At 41.4% G+C, this 13,504-nt stretch overlaps 1 protein-coding gene across 4 annotated transcripts; it reads right to left on the bottom strand.

Annotated features, from left to right (window-relative positions):
• Nucleotides 1-3,759: 3,759 nt before the first annotated feature.
• Nucleotides 3,760-13,296, bottom strand: MSANTD4 (Myb/SANT DNA binding domain containing 4 with coiled-coils). 4 transcript variants are annotated; one of them, XM_027748362.2, is made up of 3 exons: nt 13,234-13,296; nt 7,201-7,828; nt 3,760-5,717 (listed from the first exon to the last, which is right to left on the bottom strand). In XM_027748362.2, the coding sequence occupies exons 2-3, from the start codon at nt 7,660-7,662 to the stop codon at nt 5,142-5,144; spliced, it is 1,038 nt and encodes a 345-aa protein (XP_027604163.1). In that variant the 5' UTR covers nt 7,663-7,828; nt 13,234-13,296; the 3' UTR covers nt 3,760-5,141. The 4 variants fall into 4 exon arrangements, with proteins under 4 accessions (XP_027604163.1, XP_027604162.1, XP_027604164.1 ...); XM_027748361.2 differs by lacking the exon at nt 13,234-13,296 and adding an exon at nt 8,480-13,170; XM_027748363.2 differs by lacking the exon at nt 13,234-13,296 and adding an exon at nt 10,205-13,170.
• Nucleotides 13,297-13,504: the final 208 nt, after the last annotated feature.

The following is a 13,504-nucleotide window of genomic DNA, read 5'->3' as shown; positions in this document are numbered from 1 at the left end:
GTCCTAATACCAGCTACAAGCATTCTGAATCCTTGATGCAAAACACCATTGCATGTAGTAGCATTTTTTGACACTCTCTGGCTAATTCACTAATTGATTTCAGCAATAATGGAGAAAAATCAGTCTTTCCTCCTCCCTCTTCTCCCACCTAGCACTTCTGTCAAGGCTCCTGATTGACATGGAGTAGAATTTTTGAGGGTATTTTTGTGTTTGTCAAATATCAGCCCTAGGTCTGACTCCGTCTCCTTGGAGAACTCCATGCCTTTCTGAGGGGAGCTTCTGGGGGAGGCAGTTTTTGTGGCAACTGCATCAACAGTTCTGTGAAAAGCTGAAGAAACATGCGTTGCTAGCTTCTGTTCCCACTTGCAAGGGGGATTTCAGAAACCCTTACTCTCCTGGCTGATGCCTCCCTGAATAGTAAAGACACCTTGAGGTGATGACAATACTAATTTTTAGTCTGAGAGCTTATGAAATCCTAAACATCTCTTATTTGTCTTAATGATAATTTAATAATTTATCTTAATAAATTATTTTATACCTTGTGTACACATTGCTTGCAGCATCTCTTTACATACAATGCAAGTTGCTCAAAATGTCCCAGAAATAACAAGACTACTTACTCAAGGGAAAGAAGTTGCCTTTGAATCCTACTGTGCTTTGTCAGCTGTGTCCTGTTGGGAGTATGGCTGCTGTTCATCCTGGGCTGTTCTTGGGGACCGCATTTACAACCTTACCCTATGATCTCCTCTGGATATAGGTAGAACACTGTTAAGCATTAGCCAGCCTGTCTCCAAACTGCATTGTGAAAACACCTGGATGCACACTGCTTCTTTTCATTAATGTCTTAGCCAGGCACAAATTGGTGGGACCCATGGTTAATAACAGACAGTGAGAAACTCTCTGAGGCAGCTTTTATTTTACCTTTGTTATTTAGCCTTCTGGCTTTAAAATTACAGGCTAGAAACCTCTTCATAGAGTAGTGGACATAATGGCATTTACAAAGGTCTCAGCACGTGTTTCCACTGCAGAAATCAGATGGCACACATGGAGTCTGCGAACTGCCGCCTTTGGCAGCAGCTGTGAAGCTGCATGCTGGACCTCAGGCCACTCACCTTCCCTGTTCATAAATTCCCATGGGGGTCACAGAGCCATGAGATCTGACATCAGTGCACCAGAAAAAACCTCAATAAAGCAGCTTAAAATGAAAATGGGATACTTCTCTATCACCAGTTTCACCTGCCTCCCCTCTTACCAGATGTTTGATCTTCACTCCTCTCCTTTTTTTTCTCCAAATACTTTCCTCTTCCTTCAATAGGTGTGGTTTCCCCCTTGTCTTTAACCTCTTCCCAGTCTGGAAAAGTCACTCACTACTTAAAATCACAGGCCCTTATTTTAAACAGGACTACAAATCTCTCTTTCTAGCAGAGAAATGAGTTTATTTGTATGTCCTATCTTTGGTAACATTTACATGGTTGAAATCTTGCCCTTAGGCTTTGCTGTCAGGATCCTATGTTGGTGAATCAAGCAATTGAGGCTTAAGAAATTGCAGATTAGTATTTAAAGATACAACATTTAAATTCAAATTATCAGAAAATGACTGCATTTTCATTATTTAAAAAGTAAGCTATAAAATTGCTGTATAAAACTCTATAATTTTCTCTAAATTTTATGATGAAACCATATTTTCAATGATTTATCATGATACTTAATTTCATCATTCAGTATTTTCCAAGAGGTTTTCTATAACCAAAGGATGCATCATTTCCCTAGGAGGTTGAATAGTTGTTAGAAAATAATTGTTTATATACTGCACTATTAACATTTGGAGAAGTGTTCAAATTTCTGAAACAATTCAGGATTCAGAAATGGTTCAAGTTTATCTATATATTTTTCCCCGTAACCTTTAATGCTCTTGGGGTGTAATTCTGAAGATGTCCAATGTAACATACAAACCATTATCCTAATGAATAAGTCATACAGTTGGAACAAAACATGAAGACAGAAGTACTGGAATCAAGCAGCAGCTCAACCACCTGTCAAAACTGGAGCCAGATTTGCTCCTTCCGGGTCAGATACTTCTTACAGAGAAAACTGTAGGAAGTTTCTCTCTGTCCTGGTCTGGTATTTCTGGTCACTGCCTCTTGCAGAGCTGGGTATGATGCCCCTTGTTCCTACCCACCTTGTTTGGCAGTGAGAATAGTTATCTAGAAAATTGGTCATCCCAGGATACAGCAATCATAAAATCCATGTTACCCCACTATCTTGGTCAATGCTCTACGCACTACAAAATCCTGACAAACCTCCTGAATTCTGCTTCTCTCGTATTTTAAAAGGAAAAGATAAGCAATTTCTCCAAATCACAGAAAGCTATTTTTAGTATCAATTTGCTTGATATGTATCAGGGAGCTAAAACTGTCACTTTCATTCAGTGTATTAGATTTCCATGGCAAGGTCTTGGTAGCAGGAGGTGCTACAGTGAGAAGCTGCCAGAAGCTTCCCTCACATCCGACAGAGCCAATGCCAGCCGGCTCCAACACGGACCCGTCACTGGCCAACGCCGTGTCCGTTGGCAACAGGGGTAGTAACTCTGGTATAACATTATTTAGAAATGGGAATAAGCTACCCAAGAGAGGAGGGACAATATGTGAGATAAAAAGCCCTGTAGACACCAAGGGCAGTGAAGGAGGAGGAGCAACAAGTGCTGCAGGCACTGGTGTAGAGATTCCCCTGCAGCCTGTGATGAGGCAGATGTGCCCCTGCAGCCCATAGAGGCACATGATAAAGCAGAGATTCAACTGGAGCCTGTGGAGGAACTCCAAAACAGAGCAGATAGAAGCACCTTAAGGAGGCTGTGACCCCATGGGAAGCCCACACTGGAGTAGGCCCCTGGCAGGACCTGTGGCTCCATGCAGAAGGGAGCCCACTCTGGAACAGGTTTGCTGGCAGGACCCTGCAGGGGACCCACACTACAGCAGCCTGTTCCTAAAGGACTGGACCCTGTGAAAGGGACCCATACAGGAGCAGTTCATGAAGAACTGTAGCCTGTGGGAAGGACTCATGTTAGAAAAATTCGTGGAGGACTATCTCTTGTGGGAGGGACCCCATGCTGGAGCAGGGGGAAGACTGTGGAGTCGTCCCCCTGAGGAGGAAGGAGTAGCAGAGACAGCATGTGATGAACTGACCACAGCCCCCATTCCCCTGGACCGCTCAGGGGGAGGAGGTACAGAAAATCAGGTTAAGGCCCAGGAAGAAGGGAAGGCTGTGGAAAAGATGTTTAAAGATTTGGTTTTATTTCTCATTACCCTACTCTTATTTGATTGGTAATAAGCTAATTTCCCCAAGATGAATCTGTTTAGCCTGTGACAGTAATTGAGGAATGCTCTCTCCCTGTGTTTATCTCAACCCAGGAGTGTTTTGTTATATTTTCTCTACCCTGCCCAGCTGAGGAGGGGAGAGATAGAGCAGTTCGGGGGGGGGCACCTGGCATCAAGCCAGGTGCCAACCACATTCAGGAAGAAAAATTTCAGATACACTTCTCCCTGGGGCATTTCTATCTAGCTGGTTGGTGTCTCCTTCCCTTTTCCTTTCTCAAGTAAGTGCTGGTTGATTTAAGTTCAACTCTGAGGGGTCTCATCTCTCTGATTTACTACACAGAGAATACAGGTACCAGCAACTTTGGGGTGCTGCAGTGCTGAGTACCCAGGTTTCTCTTCAGATGTAGCCTTCTCCCTCTGTTAAGAAAGACAGTCTCAAGAGCCATTTTGGAGTGTAGTAGTCAAATTTATTTCCACTGTAGAAGCACACTTGTTTCAGTAATAAAAAAATAACATTTTCTTTGCAGAATAAGAGTAAACCTGTAGTGGTATAAATATATTTACTTGCACAAGAATTCACGTAAGTCACTCAACATATATTTAGACTTAGTATTCTCAAAGTCCTAAGTTTCAAATGGAGTGAACAAAAGATAGCTACTTGGAGAAAGATGAGAAATGTGAAGTCTGGCTCAGTTTGGATTTAAACATATATGAAATAATGGAAAGCTTCCTTCCTTGATGTTTTTTTTGTTAAATGAATACATTTCTTATGAAAAATATCGACAGCCTTCAGCACGGATTATTTCTGTTTGTCTAGTTAAAATATACTATATGGTGTCAGTCACAGAAGCCTCTTCTTGCTGCCTTGCAGACATGACCTCAGTGCTGGCCAGGCAGAACCAGCAACGAGTATGTTCATGTTCAAGCTCAGTGCTCCTTAGCCTCTGCTCAGCCTGTGTGTCTCCACTCCTGAGACTCCCATCACCAGCTACTGTCTTTCAGCGAACAAACCAGGTATTTCCTTCAGTGGGTCATCACAGACTCACCAGACAGCATGCCTGATCAATCAGTAAATCCCTGTGCTACACTAAGACAGGTGCTATATTCCATATAGCATTATTAAGGACCTGGTGAAACCAAACATCTAGTTCATAGTAGGTATGGTTGATGTGTAACTTTATCTAGTATGAATACTTAATGCAAAAGAAACAATATTATATTCTGCACTCTCATTCAGTTCAAGCCATGGAACAACAGTAAAAACAACTGCAACAAATTTAACTTGCACTTTAACTTCTATAAAACTCTTCAACTCTTTTTCCAATTGTGGGGGCAGGAAAAAAAAAACAAAAAACAAAAAAGGGGAAACTAAGTTTAATGAATCAATCTCATCATGACTCTGTATTACTCTGTTCTGCCTAAATTATACTTCATTACCATATGGGAAATTGTCAGCACCATGTCCTCACAACATATGTTGATTTATTCCAATCCTTCCTTACTGTTACTACAGTGAAAAACAGCATAAGGTTCAGCCCTGATTCTCCCCAACATGTCTACAAGAGGAGGACACCAAACTAATACAGCACAATACTGGAGACAAGAGAACATAACACTTAGTTCTGATACACTGAAAAGCAATTTCACACATTAGCTCACTTATGCAGGCACACGGATATATTGAGCACCATTTTTTTTCAGTTTAACATAATGTTCAACTCTGAACAGAAAAATGTTTAGCCTCTAGGACAGTTTCAGTATTAAGAAAAGAACTACCTCTATTTTAGAAACATCAAAACACTAATGTTGACACTTTAGTTGAGAAGTTCACTGCAAGTGACCCTCTCTCTGAATTCGAAGGCGCTCCTTCTCCACTTGCAAGCGTTCCTTCTCAATCTGCAGCTTCTCTGACTCAAACTTGAGAAACTGCAGCCTCTCTTTCTCTAACTGTAAACGTTCTTTTTCAAGTTTTAACTTCTCAGTTTCTAGATCCAGAGGCTGTATGATGGGTTTTTCTGTTGGGGTGAGGTCATTTTCCAGGGCAGGTTTTTCGGATTGCAGAGTCTCCAGCCTGAGCTTCTCCCATTCAATCTGAAGTCGCTCCTTCTCAATCTGAAGCCTCTCGCGCTCCAAGTCAACGTGCCGCAACCGTTCCTTTTCAATTTGCAGGCGCTCCTTCTCTACTTGCAACCTTTCGGCTTCAATGTCTAGTCGCTGTTTCTCCAGATCCAGCTTTTGCTTCTCCAGATTTATAAGCAAATGAGAATCTTCATAGGCTAGCCTAGCTTGAGCAGAGCTTAGATTTCCAAACTCTTCAATGTGGGGGAAGTCTGGTAGGTCATTTTCCTTTTTCGAATCTGGCAAAACTGATGACAATATTTCTTCTTCTTCCTCAATAGGAAACTGCAGAGGAACATGACAGAAAATAATTACACTCCAGTCTTTATGCCAGAATAAATGTGTTACACATGACTGAAAAGAACATATTGCGTTTTTTCATCTTTAAAGCTACTCAGAACTGTTTAACTCGCATGCTGTGAAATAACCATTTTAAATCAGAAAATTTTTCTATCATTACACAGGTAGAGAAACACACTTTATCTGCAAGTTAATACTTGGTAATGAAAAATGCAAAATCAGTTTGTCAGTGGACATGCAAGAACATACAGAAACACACGGCACAGTTATTACAGATCATTCAGAACCACTGATAGAAAAATGGATCTACAAGACCATATGTTGTTCTTACTTTTCATAGACCTGAGTGACATTTAGGGAAGCCACTAGGAATTTGTTGTGACTAATTATTTATCAGAGCAGATGGATTCATAGGCTGTGTGGTATGTAAGCTAACCCAATATTCACTAACTTAAGGATTACATTTTTTATGAAACATTTAACACTGACATTTTTCACATGCTCTTAACCCTTCCAACTCCATTAAGTGGGTCTATACACAGGACTTTATGCATTCTGTGTTACCACATTTGCTGTAAAGCTATTTATGATGCAGATGATAAGATGGTTAGGATCACTGCTCTCAGCAGAAGACAGACACTGTTCTTCAGCACTGTCTGACAGTAGTCTCACTACCATTTAACAGCTTCTGCTGATTTTTTCCCAGCACATATACTGACTGAGCTAAGACAGGAGCTGCTTCCCCATCCTTCTCACTTTAGAAGAAAAAAAAAAAGGAAAACTGTTTGAATACCCCTTTTTGAAATGAGAACTATATATTTGTACAGGCACAGCAAAACTATCCCAACATTTGACTTGACTCCAGCTGGCTGCCTTCCCCAGGACAGTCACAGTACTACCAGGAGTAACAACCTGTCTAGAGAATCCACAGCTGCTTGTCAAATTCACACTAAAATTCTGAAAGAGAAGAATGGCCAACTGACTTATTCAAGTAATGGTTTCATCTCCTGTGGGTTCATTTTAAGATCATGCAAACAGTATTCTATTTCCTTCTGTACCTGCAGGTAACATATACTTCCAGTTGTTAAAGAAGTGTACTTTTCTTCTCTGTTCATCCATCCAGACAGCCTGAATATTACAATAACCAGTTTCCTTCAAGAGCATATTTTCATTCTACTGACTGAACTAATTCTTATCTGTGGCACATACAAATGGAAAATACATGTGCGAAGACATATTCCAGCTTTAGGTATATCAATTCAATAATCAACATCCAAGACCTACACTCAATTCCAAGCTGCTAGATTTGAATACCATCTCTCTGAAATATATTTGTTTCTACAGTTTCTTTAATTCACACATTCAGAAAAAAAAAACAGAAACAGACACTATAAAGAAACACAGCAGCCTTATGCTGAAATGAAACAAAGGCCATATTGCACACAGCTAATGCATGTCAGTCACTCACTTCGAAATTCTGCGGATCCTCCTCTTCCTCTTCTACTTTGATTTCAGTTAAAGATCCACCGGCTTCTCTGAAGTCAGTGATATTTTGCCATTCAAAACTAGATTCAATTGCAAATCCCATTTTCTCATCCATGTCTTCATTGAGAGAGTCATCTAAATTGGATGAAGGAAGGTGAAACCCAGCACCTACTACTTTGATGTTTGCATTCAGACGTTTTCTCTTCATGAGTGCTCTCCAGTCAAGGTATCGCCTTTTCACTTCTGTCCCTGTTCTTTGCTCTCCTTCACCTACAGCATTGACACACTCTGCTATTTCCTCCCAAGCTTTCCGTTTCATCTCATTAATTGTTGTATTAAGTTGCTTTGAAAAGAGTACTTCTCTCCTTTTTCTGATTTCCTTAAGGAGAGTTTGAGTTTCCTGAACACTAAAATTGCTTTTCCTTTTTCTTTTTAATTGTTTCATCTTTTCCAGCTTTAACCTAATAATTTCACCACAGCAGACCACAGAGATGATCTGACACTAGTCAGCTATTAATATAAATAAATTTAGAAGCCAATGAAAGCAGAGTTCAGTTCTCGTGAAGTGAATTTTCTCTTCACTTGTAGTATTTTTCTATTTGTCAGGCTTCCTAAGAGAAAAAGAGCAAACAACATAAATCTCCAAGGTATACACTATATATTTTCATTTAGCAACTTGACTCCTAAGTCATCATTTAAGGAATACATATTTTGAGCTGACTGTTTATTTGATAAAAGAAAACCATTCTCTTAGACTCTGAATATAAAGTAGCCACAGATACCGTCTCTAATGTCCTATGAATAACACAACCATTAATATATCCATGTCATGAACTGTTATAGTTGATTTGATATTTCCATTACAAAAATACAGGTATTTTCCTTCAACTCTTGAGAGTTTTGCCAGTCAGGATTTGCTTAGGACTGAAATTTGACATACACATTTCAGTTTGAATACTACATTACTTCCAAAAGAAGCTGAAATTGTTATATCATTACTTCAAAATCATCAAGTGTGTAGGAGACTGAAATTTCTGAGACACATTTTAAATGAGACACCATTTCCATAAAAAAGTAGATTAATATGGAAAATGGAAATTTTAGAAGCTCTTCCGACTTATCTTAATCAGAAATAAAATAACTGAAGCAATCCTGTTTAATGTCATAAAATTACTAGCTCAAACAAATGTCATGCATGAGAGATATTTTAACAGTAAACAGATTTAAGAATAAGTCACTACATGCAGCTCTGTCCTTCTTACACTGCAAAACATGTCAGATGCAATGGCAGCTGTAAAGTTCATTCAGTTCTCTGCCCGCAGCAACAGCTGGTCCTGCCCCTGATGCTGAAGAGAACACTAAACCCCATAAATACACCTGACAGATTGTGTGAAACTCTGAACAGAGATGGACAGCCTGAGTGGGAGAAAACAGGGGACTATTAATGCAGTAATGAACATCACTGCAGTAACATCATAGACTGTATTACAAAAAACAAAACCAAAAAACAAACAGCCCCCCAAAACAACCAAAACCTGAAAGCAGAAACTGAGAATCAAAAATGATTCATGGTCACAGATTGCTTGGTAATGGGTCCAATTTAGGATTATTTTGAACAATCATTTGTACCGTCTTATAGGTACATAGGTTTAGAAGGCTTTAAACCAAGCAGGCCAGGGACTTACCATACAGTCCATACAGTTTCAAGCTGCTGTGTTTGTTCACTGTTCATGCAGTATAGACATTTGTCCACCTGAAGGCAAATGGCTTGCAAACTATATATTCAATTGCTACTGACTGATGGACTTAACTCTTACCCCCCCAACCCCCTCCCCAAGCTACACAGGATTCTTAACTTACTAAGCATTTTTTCTCCCGTTATTCTCCCTAAACTTGGTTAAAACATACACATCAGCACAACACAACAACTCTCCATTTGGGGGATAATGTAGTGTAGATATTGTTATTCATCTCGTATGCATGACTGACTGTCAGTAAGTGGCTCACTTGCAATTTTCCATGTCAAGCAACATCTTCTCATATCCAACATGCAAGCATGCTGCCATCAAGTATTTTTTAAAATGCTGCATTTAGAAAACTGCTTTACTACTTTTCGTCATTACAATACCATTCTCACTGTCAAGCCACTTACTTCAAATGATTACTAGCTAGCAAATATGCAAAACCAAGTCCCAAGAGGAAATCAATTGCATAGGATGAGCATGTATTAGCATACACCAGTCCCCAGTTCTGCTATGCAGCTACCCAGCACTTTGGACGGACTCCTCAGACTCAAGCAGGAAGCTGCATGTTGCTGTTTAGGATGTGTGAAATATTCTACCCTTCTGAAAATAAAATTCTAGTTGGTTTTGAGAAAAGGGAATTGTTCAAAAAAATAATGTAATGTAGTGCTTTAATGCAGACCCCTAACTTGACATGACCAGTAATGAAAAAAATGTTGTCGATTTAGAAAATCAGATTCATACCAGAACACAGCACTGTACCTGCTAAAATTACATAATTTTTTTCTGAGACCTTTTATCTGATCTTTAAGCATATCCCTTAACCTTGATTATTATAAGCTTATTACAAAAAGATATCAAGAAAGCAGAATCATATTTACTTCTCTGTCAGTAAATCAATTTATTTGGTACTTGCTGAGCTTTTCAAACACAAATTACAGCAGTAGTGCTTTACTGTTATTATTGTAACTGAATTTCTTGACTTATGCATGAAATTCTAAGTTTATCTTGTGTAAAGTCTTTGGCTGTGAGGTTTTTTTAAACCTTTTGATAAGTCACTGAGGAAGTAAATTCTTCAGGAAAGTTACCTGCACACAGAACAAATTTAGAACACTTTTATAATCTTCACCATTTACAAGGCAATTATTCTGGACTGATAAATACATAGTGATTCCTGGTTACTGGGGAATGATCAAGTACTCGTATCTTCATACTGGCTTTAGAAACACGTACATTTGCACTTACCTGTTTTCAAGGTGGGGAGTGTGTGTGAAAGATACAGAGGTATCCATCCTGAGTTCATCTTCCAGGTATAAAGAATCACATAGAGTACTCAGGTACAACATAAGTTTCACCAGAATGACAGTATTTCTGACTTGTCACTACCAGGACATTAAATCTCTGTTTACAAGGTCACACTTATCTCCACTGAAATCAGTAGAATTTCAGGTTTGGTTTTAAGTAATACTTAAGCGAACACTCAAGTACTTTGCTGACTATGGGAAAATGGGTCAAACTTTCCTAAGTACTCGCCAGTTGGATACATCAAACTAAACTCTTGAAAGTACCAGTAGATACTTAATTTTCTCTTAAGATACTTAAACAGTAGACTTTTAATCTCAAGGTATATACTGGCTAAGTCCTTTACTTAGCCCCAGCTATGTGAAAAAGGTTCTGGTCATTCCCAATAACAGGGAACCACAAGATTTTAGAGACTCATATGGTATCTCTAGTTACCTTGGCCCTCCCTAAATTTCTCAAAGTTAGTACAGCAGGTCGATATGGGCACAAACACAGGGAAAAAAACAACACCTCGGTTTTCAAATCAAATTTTCATCATCTTCTAAATATAGTTCTACATGAACACAGAAGATGCAGACAGGCAAGCTTTGTCCTTAGCCCCAGAAAAGGCTGAGAGTTAAAACACACAGATGTCAGGTTACCCTGTGGGTCAGCCTCACTGCTCCTTGTGCCAGTGCTTTCCACCACCTGACTGATCTCCCTAGCCACTCTTCGTGAAGTGTCTAATCTTGGTTTTGGATTTTATGCTATAAGCTAAGGACATGACCTTTAAGTACTACAATACTAACTTGGAAACTACTGGCATCCAATTCCTTTATTAGGTAAAGTTTTATTTTAGACTTTTTTTAATTTTTGCTTGAACAGGTCTGATACAAGCCCTGAATTTCCCAGTGAAACATCAGCAAAACCTATCTGTTTTAAAACACATAACTACTAACTTCCAATAGCAAAGGACATTTTGCCTTTTCTAACTCTTTCCTTTTTAAAAGTACATGGCCTCATTAAGGACGATTCCCATCTTATTAATATAAATGGGTGTTAGCCAATTGTTTTAACAGTGTACTTATTCCCAGGGATGGCTCAAATCCACTGTGGCACTGTGTACCTTTCTGATATATTAACTATAAAGCCTTACTATCTAACTAAACCTGAGGTTTGGGATATTCAGTTTTCTGACACTGCTAGATGGTCTCCGGGATATTACTCTTTAATGCAGAAAGATGAACTATTACATGCTCGAAGTACAAAAGAAACAGGAATGGCAATAATCTAGGATTTGTACACATTCTAGATAGCTACCCTACCACCACTTTGAGAAGCTTGATTTACAAAAACATGACATACAGCACTGTCCTGGTTTCAGCTGGGATAGTGCTCTGTTTTGGATTTAGTGTGACAATAATGCTGATAACACATTGATATGTTGGTTGTTGCTAAGCAGTGCTTAGGCTAAGTCAAGAACTTCTCAGTTTCCTGCTCTCTGCCATTAAGGAGAAGTACAAGAAGCTGGGGGGAAACTGCAAATGCAAACTGCATAGCTTTACAGTTTGTGCAGAAATGCAAAGTGATGACTAGAAAAAAAAAAAAAACAATTCTGATTATACGGTAACAAAGATTTCAAAGGTCTTCCAGAAAAGATGGCAACATGGAGCTACAAGTCTCAGAGTCCTGTCACGCCAGAAGCAGCCCAATGTCACAAAGGTCCTCATCACTGGACTAAAGAAACATAAACTATCTGTCAGAGTTGAAATGAAACAAGTATTGTAAAACTAAGCTGCAAACTCCCTAAGCAGGCAGAACATACACATACTAAATATCTTTGACATACTTAATGGCAGAGGCATCCACATTCTGCCTCTGTCTTTTCTGTCTCCTTTGTTCACATCTTATTGTCTAAGTGCTAGACCAACAAAAAAAATTAACCAACCCTCCCAAAATAAACAAGGAAACAAAGAAAAACATCCTTGCATTCACCAGGACCGAAGGACTGCTGGTGAATCAACAGTCTTAGAAGTATTCTTTAGGAAAATCATGACTTTTTTAAACACGATGTCTTGATAGTCCCTTTATTTATTTATTTATTTTTTAACTTTCAGGGCTTATGCTTGAATAAAAAAACCAAAGTTTAAATTAGGAAGACCTGCTACTTCTGACTTTCTTTAAACAAATTCGAGAGTCTGAGTATCTTTGGATACTACAGCCTGGGGATTTCTAGAAAACTTTGTATGTGATTCCCAACAGATGGCTACGTTGACTTGGCGCAACTTAGGGTTTTGTACAGAGAGGCTGAGTGCTGGCCAACACATCCCCCCCTGCAAAAAGCGCGCGGTTTGCGCGAACGAAAAGGCACGCAGGGGAGGGAACCAACACCACCTAAAAGGACCATTTAACGAGGCTGAGAGGAGAGAGGCACAGAGAATGAGAGGCAGCTGTAGATTCAGGCTAATGAATCCAGAGACTCATCAGGCTGACATTCCCCTTCCTCCGAACCAGTCACGGCCACGAACGGCACAAAACCCCTCCCCGGCGGGGGGCGCGTTTCGGAGGGACCGGTGCGGGCACAGCCCCGGGTGAGGCGCCAGCTCCAGCCCGGTCCCACCCGAGCGCTGCGGGGAGTGAGGCGGCAACAAAAGAAGGCGGGGGCACGGCTGCCCCAGCCACTGAACCCTGGGGAGCAGCCGGGCCCGCGGCTCCCACCGCAGCCCAGGGCCCCTCAAGACGGCACGGCCGCGCGACTCTCCCGGGAGCAGGAGGAAGACGAGCGGAGCCTCCCCGCGGGGAGAGAAGGCGGAGGACAATCGCCTTGCCGCCCCCAGGGGCCCAGAGCGGCAGAGCCGCACCGCTCTACCCCTACCGACGGTGCCAGGGGTTGCCCGCACACTGCTGAGGCAGCGGCCGCCCCATCCCCGCCCGGTGCCGCCGCCCGCGCCGCCCGCACCGCCCGGTCCCCGGGGGACGTACTCCCCGCTCACCTGCGCCTGGCGCTCCCCTCCGGGCCGCCGGCCCTTTAACGGCCACTGCCCTCCCATTGGGCAAATCACCTGTCTGTCAGTCTTCTCCGCGCGCCTATTGGCGGACCGTGCCCGCCGCTCTCCCTGCCCCGCCCCGCCGTGACGCGCCGGGCGGTCCGGGATCCCCCCACGTCCCTCCGCCCGCGGGGCCGCGCCGCGCGCCGCACCCGGGCAGCCATTGGCTACAGCCGCCGTCTGTCTTCCGCAGACCGGCTGGTGATTGGCTGCGAGA

This window comes from Pipra filicauda, unplaced genomic scaffold (assembly GCF_003945595.2).
Source record: "Pipra filicauda isolate LSUMZ 115617 unplaced genomic scaffold, ASM394559v2 scaffold30_size5312502_pilon, whole genome shotgun sequence".
Classification (NCBI taxonomy): Eukaryota; Metazoa; Chordata; class Aves; order Passeriformes; family Pipridae; genus Pipra; species Pipra filicauda.
This window is presented reverse-complemented; position numbering and strand designations above follow the sequence as displayed.